The sequence below is a fragment of the Mus musculus genome, chromosome 2 (genome assembly GCF_000001635.26).
Source record: "Mus musculus strain C57BL/6J chromosome 2, GRCm38.p6 C57BL/6J".
In the NCBI taxonomy this organism is placed as follows: Eukaryota; Metazoa; Chordata; class Mammalia; order Rodentia; family Muridae; genus Mus; species Mus musculus.
This window is the reverse complement of record NC_000068.7, coordinates 112,304,792-112,329,185: the sequence shown is the minus strand read 5'-3', so window position 1 is coordinate 112,329,185 and position 24,394 is coordinate 112,304,792. Positions and strand designations below refer to the sequence as shown.

Below are 24,394 nucleotides of genomic sequence, written 5' to 3'. Positions count from 1 at the left end.
TGACTTTATTACAATAACTTTTTTTGAGATAGGGTTTCACTATGTAGCCTAGAACTCACAGGTTTTCACTCTGTCCTAGAACTCACAATGTAAACCAAGCTGGCCTCAAATTTGTTGTTGTTGATTCTCTGCCTCTGGGATTAAAGGTGTGTACTACAATCCTGGTCCAAGAAAGTGATTTTTTTAAATTTAATTTTATTATTTATTTATTTATTTATTTATTTATTTATTTATTGGTTTTTCAAGACAGGGTTTCTCTGTATAGCCCTGGAGAAAGTGATTTTTTAAAATTTAATTAATTAATTAATTAATTTATTTATTTATTTATTTATTGGTTTTTCAAGACAGGGTTTCTCTGTATAGCCCTGGCTGTCCTGGAACTCACTTTGTAGACCAGGCTGGCCTCGAACTCAGAGATCCACCTGCCTCTACCTCCCAGGTGCTGGGATTAAAGGTGTGCACCACCACACCCGGCTTAAAGTGATTTTTAAAAGTGCACTAATTTACTTAGTGTTGTGTACATGTGGACACATGTGACACTTGCCATGGATATGGAGCTCAAAGGACAACTTGTGTAGGTCTCTCCATCTACCATGGGAGGCCCTGTGTTAAACTCCAGTTATCACGGTTGGCAGCAAGCACCTTTATCCAAGACACTTTGGCCACACACTGATAACCATAGGCTTCTGTAGTCGGGTCACTACACAGGAATGCTAGACACAGGGGAATTTCTAGATATTCCAAGTAAAAAATAATTTTTTTTCGTCATGAACTCAGAACCAAGCGTATATTCTAGGACCCTTAAAAGTTATATAAGAACTCTGGGGCTGTAGAGATGCCTTGGCAGTTAACAGCACCTACTGCTCTTGGGGAGGATCTGAGTTCAGTTCGCAGTAATCTCATCAAACAGCTCACACAATTCTAACTCCAGTTCCAGGGGACCGGATGCCCTCTCCTGACCTCTATGGCAGCAGGCACAGATGTGAGGTACATATAAACTCATACAGCCACCCCTCCCACCCCCACACACAGTCACACAGATCGTTAAGAAGAAAGGATCATACTGAACCATAAGATCATTCTCTAAGACCCCACTGGCCCCGTCAACGACCTGACGTCAGCATCTCACCATCAGAGCCATGTCTCTCCCCTCTCATTTACGACCCAAATAGCATGTACACCATGAGGAAGCTGCTGTGTCTCACGGCACAGTGAGAAAGAAAACTGACAGAACCTGTGTCTTCTGAAAATTTAATTCTGTTTTTTGTGACACATTTATGTCCTATAACTTGCTTTTGTTGTTCCTTTCTGTCTGTGTGTGCTACGAACTGAATCCAGGGCTTTGAGCACACCTTCACTAAGCTACATTCTCTCTTCTCTGTAATCAGAAAAAGTCTATACCTAATATCTTTATTGTTTGGAACCAAGATAAACTGTAAACTAGTTCTTTAGCCTCCTGGCCCTGTCAGATGGTCTTTGCTGTTCTCATCTAGACAGAGATGGAACATAAAGAGTACTTAATTTCCTCTGACATATATCTGTTTGAACCACATCCACTACAACAGGAAACATTGTCTCAAATGCTGAAAAATTACTGTTTTCAAGTGAATGAAAATTGGAAAGTTGGAAAAATATGAGATTTTCTGAGAAGTATGTTGTAAGTAGAAGTATATTAAATATTCTGCGATATATGGTGAATAGGTATTAACTAGTGAGAAAGAAAAAGCTAAAATTAGGGTTTTTTCTCTTGTATCTTTTTTTTTCTGAAAGGGATGTGAATGAGGGTTCACAGGCTGGCTTGTTTGCTGGTTTCTTTCTTTAGTGATGAGGACAGAACCTCGGCACTCATGCATTCTGGGTAAGCAAGGCAACACTGAGCAATATAGAGAAACCCCACAAGTGATCCTCTGGTCTATGCTGAGTTTGCAGTCAGGCAAAACACATTACGACTGACTGCTCTCTTTCTTTCAGCTATAGTCTGCTTTCTTCCTCCTCAAGAAATCGTGTCATGTGTCCTAGGGTTTCAGAGGCATTGGGTTTTGATAATGCCATCGACAAGATGCTGTGTTCTGTTTACTGTAGAGTTCCTATGAATTGGCTTAAGCACATCATATTTGTTATTTTTGGGGAACAGAAAAACTGCTGCAGAACTGCGCTGTGATCCTTGGCTTTGTCAGGTTGTCTTTCTTTTTGAGATATTAACAAGCATTGATGATTAATGCCTGGGTCCATTATCCTATGAGGGGTAAAATGTGATATTTTCATTCTGTTAGTCTTCATAGGTCACACATTTCAAAGGAAAGAAATTCTTTTAAATCTACTACTTGGCTGTCAACTGGTACAGTTAAATATAAAACAGTATATTATTCTCCCTCACCGAGCAATCAATGAGTGGGCACACAAGAGCACTCCAGTTACGGACACTTAGTTTAAAATTTCCTATTAAATGCTCCCTCTACTTATATAAAATGATTACATACTTCTTAAATACTAATACAAGAAGCACATAACTTTATACATACATTTTTGAGATAGGGTCTATGTAGCTCAGGCTACCCTAAAGTTCATGTTTCTCAGGCCTCATCTTTCTAAATACTGGGATGATTGAGAGATGTGAACCATGTACTGGGAGGAGAGATGTGAACCATGACAGGAACATAAATTCATTTTTGAAATATATAAAGTCTGTCATGTATTTTTAGCAAGTATGGTATTTGTTTATTTTTGAGGCATTGGAGATTGAACCCAGGGCCTTGCACATGGTAGATAAACACTCTTAACATTGAGCCAAACCACAGCCTGTGAAGGTAATTTTACAAACTGCTACATGTAAAAAGACCTCCACAAGACTAACCTGGCTAACATTCCAGCATGGAAGGGAGAGGTGAAGTCCCAACCCCTTGCTGGACAGCTATTGACAGGTAATGCTTCTGGGGAAGGGAGAGTCCCTTTTCTCTAAGTTTATGGCCTCTGGTAGGTCGCCCACTGTAGTGGCTATTCCTGGTTGTCAACTTGACAATATTTGGAATGAACTACAATCCGGAATTGGAAGGCTCACCAGTGACCCTTATCTGGAGGCTTGGAGATCCTTATCTGGATCTTGGTTTGAAGATCTTGAGCCATAGTGGCTATGGATTCCAGAAGATTGAATCTCCGAGTTTAAGGAACACACCTTTAATCTGGGCTACGCCTTTCATCTGGGATTAAAGGTGTGGTGGAACACACCTTTAATCTGGGCTACACCTTCTGCTGGAGACAATATAAGGACATTGGAAGAAGGGAGTCTAGCTCTTGCTCCTGCTCCTTCGCCTGCTTGCTGCGTGAGACTGAGTAACTGCTAGATCCTTGGACTTCCATTCACAGCTGTGACTGAACGATTGTTGGGAATTGAGCTGCCGACTGTAAGTCATCAATAAATTCCTTTATTATCTAGAGACTATCCATAAGTTCTGTGACTCTAGAGAACCCTGACTAATACAGAAGTTGGTACCAGGAGTGGTTCTAGAGTAACAGAAGTACAAGGATGAATCTTTTAAAATTCTGGAATTGGCTTGTTGATCCACCAGCACTTTCAACTATTGAAACCTCTCCAGATTCTCTCCCTCCTGGGAGCTCAGAGAATTTTGAAGACCCATGGTTGAAACTATATTCCGAACTTAAAGAAGCTAATGCCCTTGATTTTCTTAATGAATTAGGTGATTCAGTGCACAAAGCTTTCTACAAGATGGGGAAAAAATCGAAAAATGATTTTACTGGCTGGCTGCTCTTAGTATCTGTGGAAAAAATGATGAATGAAAGGAAGGAGTTGTGTGATAAAATCGAAAGGCTCCAGACACAAGTAAACGATCTAAAAGTTGCTAAGTGTGTCCTTGAGGAGAATCTTCTCTCTTGTAGCAATAGAGCTCAAGTTGCAGAAAATCAAACAGAAACTCTCATTGTAAGGTTGGCTGAACTACAGCGAAAATTCAAGTCTCAGCCTCAGAGTGTGTCGACAGTTAAAGTAAGGGCTCTAATTGGCAAAGAATGGGATCCTACAACATGGGATGGGGATGTGTGGGAAGACCATGTTGAAGCTGAGAATTTTGAATCCTCAGATTCTCAAGGGTTTGCCCTACCTGAGGAAGTAGTACCCTCAGCCCCACCTCTTGAAATAATGCCTTCCCCACATGAGGAAATTAATTTTGCAGAGTCTGCTCACGGCCCACCAATAGTTTCTTCTAGACCTGTAACCAGACTCAAAGCAAAACAGGCTCCTAGAGGGGAGGTAGAAAGTGTAGTCCATGAGGAAATTCGCTACACTACTAAGGAGCTTAATGAGTTTGCTAATTCATTCAAGCAGAAACCTGGTGAATATGTGTGGGAATGGATTTTAAGGGTGTGGGATAAGGGTGGAAGGAACATAAAACTAGAGCAGGCTGAGTTTATTGACATGGGTCCTCTGAGTAGAGATTCTAGGTTTAATACGGAAGCTCGCATAGTTAAAAAAGGTGTCAAAAGTTTGTTTGAATGGTTGGCTGAGGTGTTTATCAAAAGATGGCCTACTGGAAATGACTTGGAGATGCCTGATATTCCATGGCTTAGTGTTGATGAAGGGATTTTAAGACTTAGGGAAATTGCAATGCTAGAGTGGATATATTGTGTAAAGCATAATTGTCCACAATGGGAAGGTCCAGAAGATATGCCTTTCACCAGCTCTATAAGACGCAAATTGGTGAGAGGGGCACCAGCACATTTGAAGGGTTTTGTTCTTTCCCTTTTCCTTGTGCCAGATCTTAGCATTGGAGATGCTTCTGCTCAATTAGATGAATTAAATTCACTGGGTTTAGTTGGATTCCGAGGTAACAAGGGCCAGGTGGCAGCATTGAATCGCCCGAGACAAGGTGATTCTAGTTATTATAATGGACAGCGTAGACAAAAGAATGTTTATAATAACATACCCAGTAATGGTCAGCACAGGAGAGGTGAAATTTATAATGGCATGACTCGGTTGGACCTTTGGTACTGGCTAACCAATCATGGTGTTTCCAGGAATGAAATACATAGGAAGCCTACTGCATATTTGTTTGATCTGTATAAGCAGAAAAATTCTCAAACAAATGAAAGAAAGGCTACATTAGATCGTGGTAAACAGCCAAATGAAAGAAAGGCTACATTAGATCGTGGTAAACAGCAATCTCGGCCAGTGAATCAATTTCCAGACTTGAGACAGTTTGCAGATCCAGAACCCCTTGAATGAAGGGGTGGCCAGGTTCCACTGAGGAAGGATCTTGATAAGACACTCAAAGGTTTTGCTGTTACCCTTTCTCCAGTTCTTCCCCAGAGGGACCTACGGCCTTTTACAAGGGTAACTGTACACTGGGGAAAAGGAAATAATCAGACTTTTCGGGGTCTGCTGGATACTGGTTCTGAGTTGACACTGATCCCAGGGGATCCCAAGAAACATTGTGGCCCTCCAGTTAAAGTAGGGGCTTATGGAGGGCAGGTGATTAATGGAGTTTTGACTGATGTCCGACTCACAGTAGGTCCAGTAGGTCCCCGGACACATCCTGTGGTGATTTCCCCAGTTCCAGAATGTATAATTGGGATAGATATACTCAGAAATTGGCAGAATTCTCATATTGGTTCCCTGAACTGTAGAGTGAGGGCTATTATGGTTGGAAAGGCCAAATGGAAGCCTTTAGAGTTGCCTCTGCCAAAGAAAATAGTGAATCAAAAACAGTATCGTATTCCTGGAGGAATTGCAGAAATTACTGCCACTATCAAGGACTTGAAAGATGCAGGGGTGGTGGTTCCCACCACATCTCCGTTTAACTCTCCTATCTGGCCAGTGCAGAAAACAGATGGATCATGGAGAATGACAGTTGATTATCGAAAACTAAATCAGGTGGTAACTCCAATTGCAGCTGCTGTACCAGATGTAGTTTCGTTACTTGAGCAAATTAACACATCTCCTGGCACCTGGTATGCGGCTATTGATCTGGCAAATGCCTTCTTCTCAGTACCTGTCCATAAGGACCACCAGAAGCAATTTGCTTTCAGTTGGCAAGGCCAACAGTATACCTTCACAGTTTTGCCTCAAGGATATATTAACTCTCCTGCCCTGTGTCATAATTTAGTTAGAAGGGATCTTGATCGTTTGGATCTTCCACAAAATATCACATTGGTGCACTATATTGATGACATTATGCTGATTGGACCAAGTGAGCAGGAAGTAGCAACCACTTTGGACTCATTGGTAACACATATGCGTATCAGAGGATGGGAAATAAATCCAACCAAAATTCAAGGACCATCTACCTCAGTGAAATTCTTAGGAGTCCAGTGGTGTGGAGCATGCAGAGATATTCCTTCTAAGGTGAAAGATAAGTTATTGCACCTGGCCCCTCCTACAACCAAGAAAGAAGCACAACGTTTAGTGGGCCTATTTGGATTCTGGAGACAACACATCCCTCACTTGGGTGTGTTACTTAGGCCTATTTACCAAGTGACTCGGAAAGCTGCTAGCTTTGTGTGGGGCCTGGAACAGGAGAAGGCCCTTCAACAGGTCCAGGCTGCTGTGCAGGCTGCTCTACCACTTGGACCATATGACCCAGCAGACCCGATGGTACTTGAGGTATCTGTGGCTGATAGAGATGCTGTTTGGAGCCTCTGGCAGGCCCCTGTAGGTGAATCACAGAAAAGACCTTTGGGATTTTGGAGCAAAGCTCTACCATCATCTGCAGACAACTATTCTCCCTTTGAAAAACAGCTCTTGGCCTGCTATTGGGCCTTAGTGGAAACTGAACGTTTGACAATAGGACACCAAGTTACTATGCGACCTGAACTACCCATCATGAGCTGGGTACTATCAGACCCTGCAAGTCATAAAGTGGGACGCGCACAGCAGCAGTCTATTATCAAATGGAAGTGGTATATACGTGATCGGGCCAGAGCAGGTCCTGAAGGCACAAGCAAGTTACATGAAGAAGTTGCTCAAATGCCTATGGTTTCTACTCCTGTTACAATGCCATCTGCTGCCAAGCATGCACCTATAGCCTCATGGGGTGTTCCCTATGATCAACTGACCGAAGAGGAGAAGACTAGAGCCTGGTTTACTGATGGCTCTGCACGTTATGCAGGCACCACCCAGAAGTGGACAGCTGCAGCATTACAACCCCTTTCTGGGACAACCTTGAAAGACACAGGTGAAGGGAAATCTTCACAGTGGGCAGAACTTCGGGCAGTACACATGGTATTACAGTTTGTTTGTAAGAAGAAGTGGCCAGATGTACGATTATTCACTGACTCATGGGCTGTAGCCAATGGATTGGCTGGATGGTCAGGGACTTGGAAAGATCACAATTGGAAAATTGGTGAGAAAGACATCTGGGGAAGAAGTATGTGGATAGATCTCTCCAAATGGGCAAAGGATGTGAAGATATTTGTGTCCCATGTAAATGCTCACCAAAAGGTGACTTCAGCCGAGGAGGAGTTCAATAATCAAGTGGATAAGATGACCCGTTCTGTGGACAGTCAGCCTCTCTCCCCAGCCATCCCTGTCATTGCTCAATGGGCACATGAACAAAGTGGTCATGGTGGTCGAGATGGAGGTTATGCTTGGGCTCAGCAACACGGGCTTCCACTCACCAAAGCTGACCTGGCTACTGCTGCTGCTGATTGCCAGATCTGCCAACAGCAGAAACCAACACTGAGCCCCAGATATGGCACCATTCCTCGAGGTGACCAGCCAGCAACCTGGTGGCAGGTTGACTACATTGGACCACTTCCTTCGTGGAAAGGACAGCGTTTTGTTCTTACTGGAGTAGATACTTATTCTGGTTATGGATTTGCCTTTCCTGCACGTAATGCCTCTGCTAAAACCACCATTCACGGATTGACAGAATGCCTCATCTATCGTCATGGTATTCCACACAGTATTGCTTCTGACCAAGGAACTCATTTCACAGCCAGAGAAGTTCGACAGTGGGCCCACGATCATGGAATACACTGGTCTTACCACATTCCCCATCATCCTGAAGCAGCTGGGCTGATAGAAAGATGGAATGGCCTTTTGAAGACGCAGTTACAGCGCCAATTAGGTGGTAACAGCTTGGAAGGCTGGGGCAGAGTTCTTCAGAAGGCAGTATATGCTTTGAATCAGCGCTCGATATATGGTACAGTTTCACCCATAGCCAGGATTCATGGGTCCAGGAATCAAGGGGTGGAAAAAGGAATAGTTCCACTTACTATCACTCCTAGTGACCCTCTAGGAAAATTTTTGCTTCCTGTCCCCATAACTCTAGGTTCTGCTGGCCTAGAAGTTTTGGCTCCAGAGAGGGGAGTCCTCCTACCAGGAGCTACAACAAACATTCCATTGAACTGGAAGCTCAGACTTCCCCCTGGTCATTTTGGGCTTCTAATGCCCTTAAACCAACAGGCTAAAAAAGGAATAACAGTGTTAGGAGGGGTGATAGATCCAGATTACCATGGAGAAATTGGATTACCTCTTCACAATGGTGGTAAGCAAGATTATGTCTGGAGTGTAGGAGATCCCTTAGGGCGTCTCTTAGTACTACCATGTCCTGTGATTAAAGTCAATGGGAAACTACAACAGCCTAATCCAAGCAGGATGACAAAGGACGCAGACCCATCAGGAATGAAGGTATGGGTCAATCCTCCAGGAAAAGAGCCAAGACCTGCTGAGGTGCTGGCTGAAGGTGAAGGAAATACAGAATGGGTAGTAGAGGAAGGTAGTTATAAATACCAATTAAGGCCACGTAACCAGTTGCAGAAACGAGGATTATAAAGTAATATGAATGCCCATTGTAAATTTACTAATGTGTTTGCGATTGTACGAGGGATAGTTATATCATGTTAGGCGTATTTACAACCTTGTTATTGTTTCATGTGAACATGAGATATTATTTGTGTCAAGTTGACAAGGGGTGGATTGTAGTGGCTATTCCTGGTTGTCAACTTGACAATATTTGGAATGAACTACAATCCGGAATTGGAAGGCTCACCAGTGACCCTTATCTGGAGGCTTGGAGATCCTTATCTGGATCTTGGTTTGAAGATCTTGAGCCATAGTGGCTATGGATTCCAGAAGATTGAATCTCCGAGTTTAAGGAACACACCTTTAATCTGGGCTACGCCTTTCATCTGGGATTAAAGGTGTGGTGGAACACACCTTTAATCTGGGCTACACCTTCTGCTGGAGACAATATAAGGACATTGGAAGAAGGGAGTCTAGCTCTTGCTCCTGCTCCTTCGCCTGCTTGCTGCGTGAGACTGAGTAACTGCTAGATCCTTGGACTTCCATTCACAGCTGTGACTGAACGATTGTTGGGAATTGAGCTGCCGACTGTAAGTCATCAATAAATTCCTTTATTATCTAGAGACTATCCATAAGTTCTGTGACTCTAGAGAACCCTGACTAATACACCCACACTCCACTGGATGGCTCAATATCCATGAGTATGTGAGCATCATAAACTAAACTCAGTGGGCTGTAAAATAAACAAAACCAAACCAAAACCAAAACCAACCCAAAAATCAGACAGAAACTTTGGAGCAAGTAGGGAAAGAGGTCGGATCTGGGAGGAGGAGTCCACGAGAGGAGCAGGGTGAATATAATCAAAATACACTGCATGCGTGCATGACATTCTCAAAATAGTGATAAAATTTTATATTTAAATTAAAATAAAAACACTGTGTGATTCGGATTACAGATACTGTGTTTAGGCTGGGCAATGCTTTCCTCATCTTACCACTATTACGTATTGGTATCAAGCCTATGAAAGACTCAAATTTATTGAAGTATTTATTTGGCTTCCTATACTATGAAAGAAGATTGTGCAAACCTGGATGTTTTCATCCTCTCATTTTTAAGAAAATCTGCCACGACTCACTGATGTTTGCCTGCTTGCTTTCCAAAATTTTTTAAATAGAAAATTATACACATACACAGGTTGGGAACAGTTCGCAAACTGTTAAGTACAGACTTGGATACATTATCCCAGAAGAAAGTTCACCTCCCATCCGTCACCTCAGCCTGACCCTGAGTTTTGCACGAGAGCTGATGAGTCAGTGGGAACAGTAAATACAACAGTAAAATAACTGCGGCCTGTTGGCAGGAGCAGCACTTAGCAGCCTGAAGATGCTGTTTTCAATCCCATTTGGCAGGCAAAGTCTGAAAGATGTTATTATAAAGTGAATTCAGCAAGCAAGACAGTTGAGCCAGTGTTTCCTGCAGGTGAGCCTACACATAGGAGCCTCTTAGAAAGACCCGGGGGGCCCGTTAGTGGTGTTGGGGGTTTAACTTTGGAGGTGCTGGGGTTGAGCCCAGGGTGTTTTTGCCAATTAATACTGTATCACTGAATTACATCCCCAGTCCTGAAAGGAGGGGCAATTATAAAAAATATTACAAAATACAGTCTTTGTCTAGTTCAATGCTGTTTGGTAATTTGTGAACTGTATAAATTCTTACCCTTGCCCTGCCTCCACTGCACAAATATTCCTGGTCAGATAACAAAGTAGTCTCAGACTTTTGAGCTTATCTTGGCAATTTCATAATTTAGGGGAGAAAAGAAAGATTGAGACAGAGTCTAATGTAGCCCAGGCTGGCCTTGTTGTCTTGAGTTTCCCACATGTTGGGATTACAGGAATGTGCTACCATGAGACAGATAGACAGAAAGAGAACGAGTACGCATGCCCAGTTTCTTCAATACTCTGGAGCTTTTTCTGTAAGCAAACAAGTCATATCAAGTTCCTCCCCTCCTGTGGACTTTCTGATAGCACATGCCAGTGTACAAACCTAGACATGCACACTACATACAACATTAATTATTAACATACCATACATTTCTTATTCTCACTCATAACTAAAGAAGTATAATACAAACTAGAAATGACATTCTGTTAGTAAATATAAAAAATATAGATTAATAGTATCAGTTTGGACTGGATAGCTGGCTCAGCAGGTAAAGTCAGTTGCTGCCAAGCCTGACAATTTGAGTTCAATGTGCACAACACATATGGTAGGAGAGAACCAATGCCTGAAAGGTGTCCTCTGACCTCCACACACATGCAATGCCATGCATGTCATTCCCTACATTAAATAAGTAAATATTAAAACTTTAAAAAGAACATCAGTTTTTGATAACAGAGTGGCAAACGTTCCTCATACCCAGATTGGTGGGAGTTTATGGTGATTTATCTTGTTGAAAATGTATAAATCCACTGAGAAAATTTGCATACAAATGTACTGACAGCTGTGACTGCACAGATTCAAGTATAAGATACTCATGGCAACATAATTTCTTTTGAAAATATTGTATGGGTATGAGTATTTTGTTTGCATGTTTGTTCATGTGCCACATGCACACGGTGCTTATATAGGCCAGAAGAAGACATTGGATTCCCTGGAAGTGCAGTTATAAATGGTTGTAAGCTGCCATATGCTTGGAATTGAACCCAGGTCCCTCAACATAATTTTTTTTAAATCAGTGTTCTAGAAAAAACCTAAATGCTCATGAAGAGGGGAAATGGCTGAGTAAAGCTGCAGTGACAACCAAGTCCCACTGCACTCTACATAAAGGATGGAGAGATCCCTACGTACTGAGAGGAGATACCACGAGGAAACATAAACGACAAAAGGCCATTCCAATGACCCAATGCCATTGGCATTAAGGGAAACATAATACAGGACATGAACATTTATAAATAACTTTTTCTAGAACTCCTAATAAGTAGTCAAAATTAAGTACTTGGGGAAGTAGAGGGGAGGTGTTGGGGACAAGAGACCCTTTAAAGAATTTGCTTTTTTAATACTGATCTTTTGTGTTGCTTGGGTTCCTCATTGCAGTGTTTCTAGAAAGGAGTCCAAGTTGTAAGGATATGTTTTGAAATCTACAAGTTTTGAGAGCTTATAAAATTCATGTCAAATTACAATTTCCCTACAATAAATAATACCTAGAGGAAATCAATTCATCTCCATAACTTGTTTCATAGGTAAGAAACTGGACTATCAATTTTATGGGTTATTAAAGGCATGTTGTCTAGGAAGGCTTTCAGTAATTACATTATTATTGTATCTTATTTTTCTGTGTGATGGTGGGTGCATGCACACACACTGCACTGTGCTGTGAAGGTCAGAGAAACCCGAGAGAGTCGGCTCTCTCCTTCTACTATGTGGATCCGAGGACCCAAACTCAGGCTATCAGGGAAGTGCTTTACCTGGTGAGCATCTCACAGAAACTCAACAGCTTCCAGCAATTAAAATGTGATTAAACACCAACATAATAAACGAGAAGAATATCTGTATAGACCATGATATTGTGATCTTAATTGTTATTGTACATGTTCCTAACAGGGTGTGTGTGCATGTGCCACCACGCCACCGTGCCACCGTGCCAGTGTGGAGGTTAGGGAACACTTTGTGGAGTTGGTTCTCTCCTTCCCATGTGCAAGGGTCCTGGGGACCAAACTTGGGTCACCAGGCTTTCAGGCCAAGTGCCATTACTGGATTAACTATCTCTTGCCCACTTTAATCTAACTTTTAAATAATTTTTACGTACATATGATGTGTTTGTGGGCAAACCTACCACAGCAAATGTGTGGAAGATAATGTCTTCTTTTCAATACTATCCTGGAACAAGAAGGTAAGATTTTTTTTTTTTAGCTACAGATTATGTAAAGTTACCTTTTAAAATATAATTAAAAATTGTACTGACTACTGATTTTAATAATTAATTACAAAAGTAGCTTCATATATCTTACCAAATTGTAAATAAACAGTGAGAAGCTTGAGGAGTGAAGAGCAAAGTGAAAGAATCAAAATAGCAATGGAGGGAAGTAGGTAATGTCTTCAGGGACAAAGAGGGAGACTTTACAGAGATACTTCCCAGAGCAATACTATACCTAACAGCTGGCTGTGCTCCCCTGTGATGGAGTTCTGACTCGGGTCTGAAAAACAAACAATTGAAAAGGATAGGAAAAAAATGAATGACCAAAACAAACATTTATTTAAAACTCAAGCAACAAAAGTCAAACAAGGTGACAAGCAAAAACGTAAAATAAATAAATAAATAAATAAATAAATGAACATTAACAAAAGAGTAAAAAAAAAAAAAAAAGAACAAAACTACTGTAAAACAATGATCATGTTCTTCTATACATTAAATACTGAATTACTGAGTTATATGACCCAAAAATTTCACATCTATCCCCCAAACCGCTTGAAAGTGGGGACTCAGATAGATACATGTAACCAAGTTTCCAGTGGCATTATTCATAAAAGTAAAAGGCAAAAGCCGTCCCAGCTGTCCTCCGGCAGATGGAGGAGTCAATGAAGTGTGGTGTCCTATAGGCTGCAGCATTATCCCCATAAAAAGAATGGAATTCTGACCACGCTCTGTAAAACACAGATGAAACCCAAACACAGTATGCTAATAGAAAAAGGCAGACAAAGAACACCTATTATCGAATTACATTTATGCAGAATATTGGTCACATGCGAAGTTATAGACAGAAAGATGAGTGCTAACGGGACTGGCTGAAGGAAGGATGGGTATTATTGCTAAAGTTTGGATGATATGAAATTCAGGAAATTTAGGAGTAAGGGCAGGTAATAACTGCCAAGAAATATACACGTGAAAACTGACTAAAGCAAGAAACTTTGTGTCCTATATATATTACCACAATAAACAGTAAATAAAAAATCATTATGCAGATGCGACCAGGCTGCAGTAGTTCATAAAGCAGAAGTCTAACCTTTCAGGACCTGTGACATGAGTTACATTTTCTGCAGCAACTCAAAGGCACGGATTACTACCAGAATCCTATGACCTGAAGATCTAGTGACTAAGCAGCTTTGATAAAAAAAACTGTTTCATCAATAATCTGAAAGTGGCGACAACAAGCCAAATGCCTAATGCAGGAGGGACCGACAACCACCACTTAACATCAACCACTAGCTTATTTTAAGGTCTTGAAAAGCATTAAGGGCTAAATATGGAAACGGCCCTAAGCTCTACTTTCCTAAAAAACTAAGTCTCTTGAGATGCTGTGAACTGCATCTGGCTTCCATGCAAGTATCTGAAGGAATGAAAATAAATTTAAACCACGGGTGTGTGAAGAATGAGTTTTACTAATTTCTAATTGAAGTTTTAAATTTTCTGTCAGCAAGAAGCTATACAAAAGTAGCAGTGTTTTGGTTCTTTCTCTTTTTTTGGGGGGGGCAGTGGTAAATATTTTATTTTAAATGTTACTAATATTTTACACAAAGTGAAAATAATATTCACCATGCTTCATATATATGTCATATGTAATTAAACATACCACTTTAAAGGAAAGACCCCAGGGGTAGGACATAGCAAGTGGTAGAGTGGGTTTGACCTCCACTACTTCAGTAAGCAATAATAAAAAAGAGCTCCAAGACAGAAGGAATAAAAAGGAGCTCTTAACAAACTCTGGTTTCTTATATGTATTACAGTATCCCTGTCAGTATACAATGTTCAGCAAGACAGACATAATGTTATTATGACCTTATTTCCACAATTAAGTTTTAAATGATTAATATTTTAGTTGTATTTTTCAGAATTTTCTTCCTTGATTTGATTTTGGAAAAGAGAAATTGAGCCAACACATTAACAAGGGTTTCTTTAGCTTCTAAAAAAATGCATCTTTTCATCTGAATAAAAGCACAAGGCCTGCACAAATTCAGCCAAACAAAATTTCAGTGCTGTGAAGGTGAAGTGTGCACAAAGTGCCCCCCAACCAAGAAGCTATTTGTAACTGACACATGCCAGGAGAAGGAAATCCGAGCTTTTTCCAATGGAGTCATCAGCTGAACTCCTGGGCAGGCCTTAGGCTCAGCACGAATCAGATCCCATGTTTCGTTTTGCTTTGTTTTGTGAGCTCTTTTGGTTTTGCACTTTTTATTTTTTGATGGTTTTTCTTTTCTGTTTGTTTTTGAGAGAGGAAGGGATGGGAGGAGTGAGGTAGAAATGACATGGATGGGTAGGGAGCTAGAGAAGATCTGGGAGAACGTGGGGGAGAGGAGAGAATAGGATCAAAATATATTATATGAAAAAATTTAGAAATCTAAAAACGGATTCATCTGTCACACACCTTCAGGAGCAGAGAGAAAAATGTTTGTGGGTGGGGCTTATTATAGATATTTTACTATTGCCCATAAAATAATTATTTTTATTGTTCTGTTGAGAAATTCTTTACCTAATAACATTCACAACTGAGAACAGAAATATCATGAAGTTGGTTCCAGACCACAGTGCTAAGTCATATAATTTGTAGTTTTTGGTTCCCTGGTGCTCACACAACCTGTATTTATAATATGCTGTAGTTTCTATGAAGTGTGCAGTCACATTATATTGTTTAAGCAATATAGAGACCTCAATTTCAAAATACTCTATTGCTAGAGAATGCTCAAGATCATCTGAGCCTTTCATGAGCTACAGTCTCGTCACTGGTGGAAGGTCCTGCCTCAGTGTTGATGGCTGCCATTTAGCAGAGTACATACTTAAGGTTTCGTGGATGGGGATGGCAACTTTTTTTTTTTTTTTCCATTTTTTATTAGGTATTTAACTCATTTACATTTCCAATGCTATACCAAAAGTCCCCCATATCCACCCACCCCCACTCCCCTGCCCACCCACTCCCCCTTTTTGGCCCTGGTATTCCCCTGTACTGGGGCATATAAAGTTTGCAAGTCCAATGGGCCTCTCTTTCCAGTGATGGCCGACTAGGCCATCTTTTGATATATATGCAGCTAGAGTCAAGAGCTCCGGGGTACTGGTTAGCTCATAATGTTGTTCCACCTATAGGGTTGCAGATCCCTTTAGCTCCTTGGCTACTTTCTCTAGCTCCTCCATTGGGAGCCCTATGATGGGATGGCAACTTTTAAATATGAAATCTGTGAGGGTTAATTCTTTGCACAAAAATGCCTCTGGGGCATGAGATGCTGTTTGACAGCATTTCCTTTGTTTGGTCTTGGGGAAACATGGTCTCACTTAGTAGCCACTTACTTTGTAGAATGTTCAAATTAGTGAATCCTTTCCAACACTGCCAGGGCTCTCCTTTTCATTCCTTTCAGCAGTGTTTATTCAATGTACAAAACCATGTGTTTTGTTAATGCATCACATACGTGTCTTCTATTCATTTTCCCATATGACCAAAGTTCATCCTTTACCCTGCTATGGCCCTTTATCTCTTCCCTAGTATTCCACTTTTTACGTTCATGTCTTTAAAAAAAAAAAGTCAAAGTCCCACATATAGGAGAGAGCCTAGACTTTCTGTCTTAATCTGCTTAGCATGATGTCTGCTTACATCCATTTTCCTGCAAATAACATAATTCAGTTCTTTCCTATGACTACATAAAAGTCCATTGTGTATTATATAACACCACACTTTCCTTATCCTCATTTGCTAACAGATATGTAAGCTGCTTCTAGAGCTTAGCCACTCTGAAAGCGCTACTATAACAGATATCTTACCACTGCTCCACCAACACTGGAGGATATTCTGAAATAGGAATCATTCCAGCAATGCTCAAACCGTCTTCTCCATGAGTAGGTTTAAGAAACCACTCTTTGCTCATCCATAGGAAAGCAATTCCTTAGCCGGGCGTGGTGGTGCACACCTTTAATCCCAGCACTCGGGAGGCAGAGGCAGGCGGATTTCTGAGTCTGAGGCCAGCCTGGTCTACAGAGTGAGTTCCAGGACAGCCAGGCCTATACAGAGAAACCCTGTCTCGAAAAACAAAACAAAACAAGAAAGCAATTCCTTATTTAAGTTTTGTCAAATAGACATGGTCTCTGACTCTGCTTCGAATCCTTGCTCTCTGCCACTTCCATATCTGGCTATTTTCTCACTTAAGCTTCAAACCTCAAACATGAGGTCAGGATCCAACTACTTCCAGCTCCTGTTAGTGATGATGCACTGATTCCCCCATAGGCCATAAATGTTCTCAAAGTTGAGTCCCTACCAGAACAGTTTCTAATTACTTTGTTCAGTAGTCTCAGAGGAATTACTTTATGTAACAGGTTCCATGCTAAGAAATGCATGTCTTAAGGATACATGAAAGCCTAATTTATTCTTTGATCCACAGGACAGGTATCATGTTAAACAGGCCATGAAAACTATTTTAATCTTGCCCATCTTCATCAGACTTCTTAGGTGATCAGGAACATAATTGGTAGTTTGAGCTGGGACAGGGTGGCGCATGTTTTTAATCCCAGCATTTGGGAGGCAGAGTGAGTTCCAGGACAGCCAGGGTTACACAGAGAAACCCTGTCTCAAAAACAACAACAACAACAAATTGGTAGTTTGAATGGAATCTGTTCTTCCCCCTTTAGGAGTAGGTCAACAGTGGCTGAAAATACTCAGTAGACTAAGTCAAAACAAATACATTGCCATTCAGGTTTAAGCTTCAGTTACAGAATATAAATAAGCAGGATATACTTAGCTTAACTTTTAAGGGCCAGAGGACTTTTGGAATGGCAATTAAGCACCAGTTTCAACTTAGTCCCGTCCCTAGATACATTAGCTCCCAAAAGGGCAACACTGACCTCTGATGCCAGAGATAAGTTTCCTTTCTAGTTAAAGAAGCCCCTGTTGGGACCTTCCTCCTGTCGAGGGCTGTGCTGCGCTGTGCTGCGCTGTGTACACCGTGCATCTGTTTTGCGTGACCCCTGTCTGCAGTCATCTTCTCTAGCTCTTCTGTCCTTCTTGCTTCTACATCAGAGGCTGATGCTTTACCGGGTACTTTTATGATATGCGGACAGCTTCTTTCCTTAAACAGCTCAAACAACCTCTGCTCACTTCAAGGTTTTCTTCCACGCCATCCTTTTCTCTCTTAGCTTTTCATCTCTCCAGACCAGTAAACCCTTTCCCCTATCAGCAACAAAGATATTTTGTTTTCTTGTCATTTATGTCACTGGAATTTCTCACTTCCTGTAAGAACTTTGCTTTAGCATTTGCCACTTGCCTACCTTTGAAAAGATAAAGTTCCTGTCCTCATGAAGATACTCAGAGATAAGAAAAAGAAAATTAACAATTAAAATAACTTTACTTCAATCATCAGCCCTGAAAAATAAAAACCATAATTTGAGTTTGTAAATGTTAGCTAAGGAGTTAACTGAGTTAACTGAGCAAACCTTTCTGAGGAGGCAATCATTAAGAAAAGACCTGGTACAGAAAGGCAGAAAGAAATTGTGGAACAGGGAGGGAGAGAGAGCGAGAGAAGGACAGGAAAGAAGAGGGTAGGAGAGGGAGCAGGGAAGGGATAGCAACATTGGAAAGGTCACACGGGAAGCTACTGCTGTATAAGCTTCTAAGATACCTGTGGATACATATATTAACAGAGTTAAAATGGAGTTACCCTGTAACTGGGACAAATATAAGCTTAAGTCTCAGGAATGAGTTACTTTTTTTGGGACTGCAGCCAGTAAAGTCCTGGAGACTTCCCCAACAAACATTATAGGCTACTGTCACTGCTTTTGGCTAACCCTTCAGAACTTGATGAGTGAAGCAGTATTTGAGTCATAGGATACGGGGAAATCAAGATGGTGGAAGCTTCATCCCTCTAGTTTTCACAGTGCTAAAAAACACTATGCATGCTACCAGAAGAGACAAAAGAAACCATCAATCATACCCAGAAATGAATCCTGCCAGTTACAATAATGATGGGTCTGACAGGAAGCACCCACTGATACAGTAGTGACCTGGACATCATGGGAGGAACCAACCACTTTCTGGCTGACTCTAAGGCTGCTCCCCAAAATGAAACCTACAGTTGACACCATTATTGAACCAAGACCATGTGGCTAGTCAGACAATAGGTCATAGAAGCTACTACTATTATTCTGCCAAATGGACAAAGTGTTAAACCCATTCCTAATGACTTATGATTATACCCATAGATCAATGTATTTCTCAGCTTTCATCGGAGACGCTTCTTTCTGCAGTAGACTAACATAGGGTGACTAACTGGCCAAGGGACGTAGAATAAGAAACATAATTAAAATAATAAAAATAAAACCTTAAAAAAATAAAGGTCTCTATAAAAAGAAGGTAAGCATGACAATCTTGAAAATGACTGCTTGGAGCAGGGGGATGGATGAGGAAAGGCAGTATCAAATGGGAGTCAGCTTGGTACTCTTGGGAACTTGTGATGTGCTGAAGTGTAATGAGTAGCACAGTGGTTAAAAGGGTCAGGAAACAGGTAGATAGCAGTTATACTCAAGGTCCTGAAGACAAGACAATGATTGTCACTTTTACGTTGAACAAGGTCTACTGGGAGGTTTTACACAGCCACACAACACGCCTGGTTAACTGTTTAAAAGGCATGCTGATGGTTGGATTGTAAAGGGAGTAAGAACAGAAATAAGGGGCTCGATGGATGTCCCTGTTGAGAGGGCTTACAGCTCTTGAAAAGAACCTTGGTTCAGACAGTAGTACCCCAATAGGCTCACAGTTGCCTATCACTCTAGTTCCAGGGGATTTGACACCATATTCTGGAAAAAATAGAAAGAAAGGAAGGAAGGAAAAGAAAAGAACTGTGCAGAAAGAGGAAATACTCAGAACCAAGGTCCGAGCTGTCCTGTTCAGTGAACGAGTAAACCAGGCTATCAGCAGCATAAACAGGGAGCAATGGAACATGGTCTAAGAGACGAATGCAGGCAGTGAAGAAAGCATGGGTCACACGAGGCCTTCTAGGGCACAGTCTGGACTTCTGAGTTACTCTGAGTACAATAGGAAGTCACTGGAAGGCTTGCTATCTCCACAGGATCACTGCAGCTGCTATCAAGAACAGACTGCACGATGAGGAGGAGGTACAGGAAGCACAGTTAGAAAGCTAAGATGATCCCGGAAAAGAAAACGGCATCCTGAGTAAGGTTGGAAAGTAGCCAAGATGACAAGCAGCAGTCAGAGCTGGGTACGAGCGCCACAGAAGACTGGGACAGGACAAGTAACCTAGCTCAAGAGGTCAGCTTTTAGTCGTTTCCCAAGACAGCTATGTAGGAGAGTCTTTGTGATGACAGATCAGTGGCCTGGATCTCTGGTTAGCTGTGAGGTTTCCCAGCAGCTAGTAAATATATTAAGAATTCATTTAATGAGAAGTCATTCAAATGTCCATTGCTGAATGGGTAAACTAAATGTAGTATATATGTACAGTTTAAAAGGAAGGTAATTTGGCCACAAACTACAGGACAGATGAATCTTTGAGAACATGCTAATGGAATAACTCAGTCACACAGGAACAGAGCCAAGTACCATATGACTCTACTTGTCTGAAACTCCAAAGTAGTCAAACTCAGAACCAGGAAGGATGGTTACTAAGAGCTGGGAGGGAAAAAAAGTGGAGATTTGTACGATGAGTCACACAATGTAAGCGTTCTGAAGCTCTTTGGTAGAACAATGAGAAGATACTTAATACAACTGAACTGTACATTTTAAAAACCATGAGCTAGGCTTGGTAGATTATATTCCTATAATCCTAAATGTGAAGGCGGAGAATCTCAAGGTTGAAGAAGCCCGGGCTACACATAATAAGAATGTATATCCCAAAGACAAAAACAAATAACTGTCAGAATGCAGATTTGTGTTACACTATGTCACAATGCAGAGCAGAGTAAGTGATGACGATTTTGCTTTGGGGCTGTATTCTGGTGCTACTGGGGACTGAGACACTGTGAAGCTCAGGATGTCTGACAACCTCCTGCCTCAACCTCCTGAATGGAACGATCACCTTATAGTTTTGACAGACTGTGGTTTTCTTTTCTTTTTTTTTTTTAAAGATTTATTTATTTATTTATTTATTTATTTATTTATTTATTTATTTATTATATGTAAGCACACTGTAGCTGTCTTCAGATGCACCAGAAGAGGGCATCAGATCTCATTATGGGTGGTTGTGAGCTACCATGTGGTTGCCGGGATTTGAACTTCGGACCTTCGGAAGAGCAGTCGGGTGCTCTTACCCACTGAGCCATCTCACCAGCCCCCTGTGGTTTTCATTTACAGCATTTACAGGACTAACATAAATACTCAGTTTTGTTCTTTTTAATATTTCCTTTGTTCAATAGCTTTTCAGCATCCATCCCTCTCTCCCAAGTCATAAGACAGTATGGGCTCACGACACGCTTCAGAGAGGATGACACATCATGCAGCTCAAATATAAAGCCATCTAATACAGCTACAAACATTACTAATGCTATTCCTGTATTTCTGGAAAAAAAGCTGAGGGAGCAAACTTTAAAAACTGCTAGTGTAAGACCTTGGTTCGCTTGGAGACTTATGCCATATGGTTTCAAGGATAGAAACTAAAAACGGAGACTGTTAAAATACAAGACTTCTAACCACTGTTATCAGGACAGATATTAAAATTAAAAGCTATAGATTGCATACAATTATTTACAAGGCTGGTGTGTTGATCCAGTGGGTTGTCATACTTCCTGGTAAACTTGAAGACCTGAGTTCCATTCCTGGAACCCATATGAAGATGGCTGTGCTCTGATCTCTACTATTACAGCACATGCTTGTACATGAACAATTTAAGAGTATAAACCTATAAATATCTACTGATCGATTAGTCATTTGATAGAAGCTATACAACTCATGTCTTCTTCTCTGACTCATACCTACTAGGCAGGCATATGCCTATCATTTCCAACCTTGGTTAATGACAGAAGTGAGACAATATTTGTATCTTTTTAAAACTTTTGTGCTAATCCACTCTGTCACAGAACTTTATTGTTGGGCTGACTTGCTTAAGTAATTCATGTTAGCTTTCAGAGAAATGCTCTACTATCTCTTCAGATATATATCAGTTTTATATAATGTTTAATCAGTCCATTTATGATATAAATATATATGTCATGACAGTTTTAGAGTCAAATATAACAAATTTTTGTATGAAAATAACAGCAATGGTTATCCACAGCAGTTGTTAGAATATGTATATGACAGACACCCAAACAGTTTATCTGTATTATTTCTACAGCATTTCCATCCCATGCTGTGGCTACTGCTGTTATCATTTCAGGAGAGACAAAGGGAATTCCTAGAATGGTGACGTATGGAGAGCCCACCATCATACATACAAGGGCACATACAAGGGGCAATGGAAACAAGAACACAGGACTGGGAGGTAAAAATGCAGGTAAGATTCTAACTTCACCTTGCACTATTCATTTAATCTGGGATAATGACTAAATAATTTTTAGCTTTAATTTTCTATTTAGGCAATGAAAATAAAATTTTCTATTTATGTAATAAAACATAAAATTGTGAGGATCAGATAGATAGAAGATACTCATTAAACAACTATTTTTAAGAGAATTGAATGTATTGGGCATCCGTGGTACATGGCTTCAAGTTTAGCAACTTGGCAGGCTGGGATAAGAAGATTGATTGAGCTCTCAAGACAGCAATGCCCAAGATACAATTCGCAAAACACATGAAACTCAAGAAGGAAGACTAACTGTGGATACTTCAGTCCTTCTTAGAAGGGGGAACAAAATTCCCATGGAAGGAGTTACAGAGACAAAGTGTGAAGTAGACACTGAAGGAATGACCATCCAGAGACTGCCCCACCTGGGGATATACACCTCATAAACAACCACTAAAACTAGACACTATTGTGGACGCCAACAAGAGCTTGCTGACAGGAGCCTGATATAGCTGTCTCCTGAGAGGCTCTGCCAGTGCCTAACAAATACAAAAGTAGATGCCCCCAGCCATCCATTGGACTGAGCACAGGGTCCCCAATGAAGGAGCTAGAGAAAGTACCCAAGGAGCCGAAGGGGTTTGCAGCTCTATATGAGGAACAATAATATGAACTAACCTGCCCCCCACAGAGCTCCCTGGGACTAAACCACCAACCAAAGAAAACACATGGTGGGAATCATGGCTCTAGCTGCCTATGTAGCAGAGGATGGCCTAGTCGGTCATCAATGGGAAGAGAAGCCCTTGGTCCTGTGAAGGTTCTATGCCCCAGTATAGGGGAATGCCAGGGCCAGGAAGCAGGAGTGGGTAGGTTGGTGAGCAGTGGGAGGGGGAAGAGGATAGGGGATTTTTCAGAAGGGAAACTAGGAAAGGGGATAACATTTGAAATGTAAATAAAGAAAATATCTAATAAAGAAAAGGAAAAGAAAGAGAAATGAGGTGCAATAATGAAGAACAGAAAGGACTAAAACGGCAAAAAAAAAAAAAAAGAAGATTGACTGAGCTCTCAAGACAGCATTTCACTGAGGCAGGGTGGGGGAAAGAAGTGGGGGGGGGTGGAGTATATTTATGAATATGCACAGAGAAGAAAAAAGCTGGGCATGGTATCATGTGGCTTTAATCACAATGCTGGAAGGCAGAGACAGGAAGGAGTTGGAGGACAGCCTGTCTACATAGCAAGTTCTAGGCCAATCAGGGTTATATATTAAGACCCTGTCTCACATAGACACATCCCATACAAAAGACAATTCCTAATATAAGAAGCTTTTAAACCAAATATAAGAAACTGAGAACAGTGGTAGTAATTTATTTATATTTAATAACACCCTGTGGGGCCGTGAAAGGCGGGCATGGTCCCTGGTTGAGCTAAGGCTTAAAGCCCCAGAAATCCTGAAGGGACAGCATGCACTTCACCTGATTCCTGGGCACCAGGCTCCATCACTAGCCAAATCACCCCACCCCCACCCCCACTCCCCATAGATTTGTGGCTATCAGTTGTGTAAGGGCAATGTCCCAAACCCCTCCACTTGTAGATGTGACTTGTGGTCATGTAGGCTCAAGACAGATCTTCATTTTAATGAGGTACCTAAAGGCTGGAGAGCTTAGCCAATAAGCTTTCCTTCCCAGACACTTCTCTCTGCAAAAGGTATTTAACCCAGGCCCACCCTCAGAAGTGAGGTATGGTTTTAAACAACTACTTTCCACCATGACAATAAATGTCTTAGAACCATGGACTGTCTCTTTTCATGGGGATCTGCTGTGGGGAGCCAAGGAGAAGGCCTTTGCCCATAAAGCCGCCATCTAATCTCCTGTAGAAGACCTCTCTGTATTCCCAGCCACCTTCTCTACCAAGCCCAGTTGTCCAAGCCTGCAGCTGCCATCAAACCTAGGACTACCCCAGCAGGACCGCCGGGGCTTCTCCTCCCCTCCCTCATCCACCACCCCCCCAATCCCCCGCCTAGATCCAGCCTGTGGGTTCCCACTCAGTTCTCAGCTCTTCCGTAGCTCCTAGTGGTGCCTGGGTGACCAAGAGCCTGAGAACCAGAAGCCCCCAGCCTCATCAAAGGCCTGGGGACCCCCAATGTCCCTGCGCTGCTCTACAGCCCAATACCCACCTGTTGTGGGGTAAGTGTGGTCAACTTCCCAAGTACCACCTCTCCTGCAGCTG

At 41.5% G+C, this 24,394-nt stretch overlaps 1 protein-coding gene across 4 annotated transcripts in view; it reads right to left on the bottom strand.

The window, feature by feature from the left end:
• Positions 1 to 24,394, bottom strand: part of Slc12a6 (solute carrier family 12, member 6) — a 96,850-nt gene that overhangs the window by 33,978 nt on the left and 38,478 nt on the right. For 2 of the 4 annotated variants that reach the window (NM_133649.2, NM_133648.2), the window contains exon 2: positions 12,901 to 12,945. The exons of the other annotated variants lie outside the window; for them this stretch is intronic. In NM_133649.2, coding sequence (NP_598410.2) covers positions 12,901 to 12,945 — 45 coding nt within the window. The remainder of the gene's footprint in view (positions 1 to 12,900; positions 12,946 to 24,394) is intronic. 4 annotated transcript variants of the gene reach the window in all.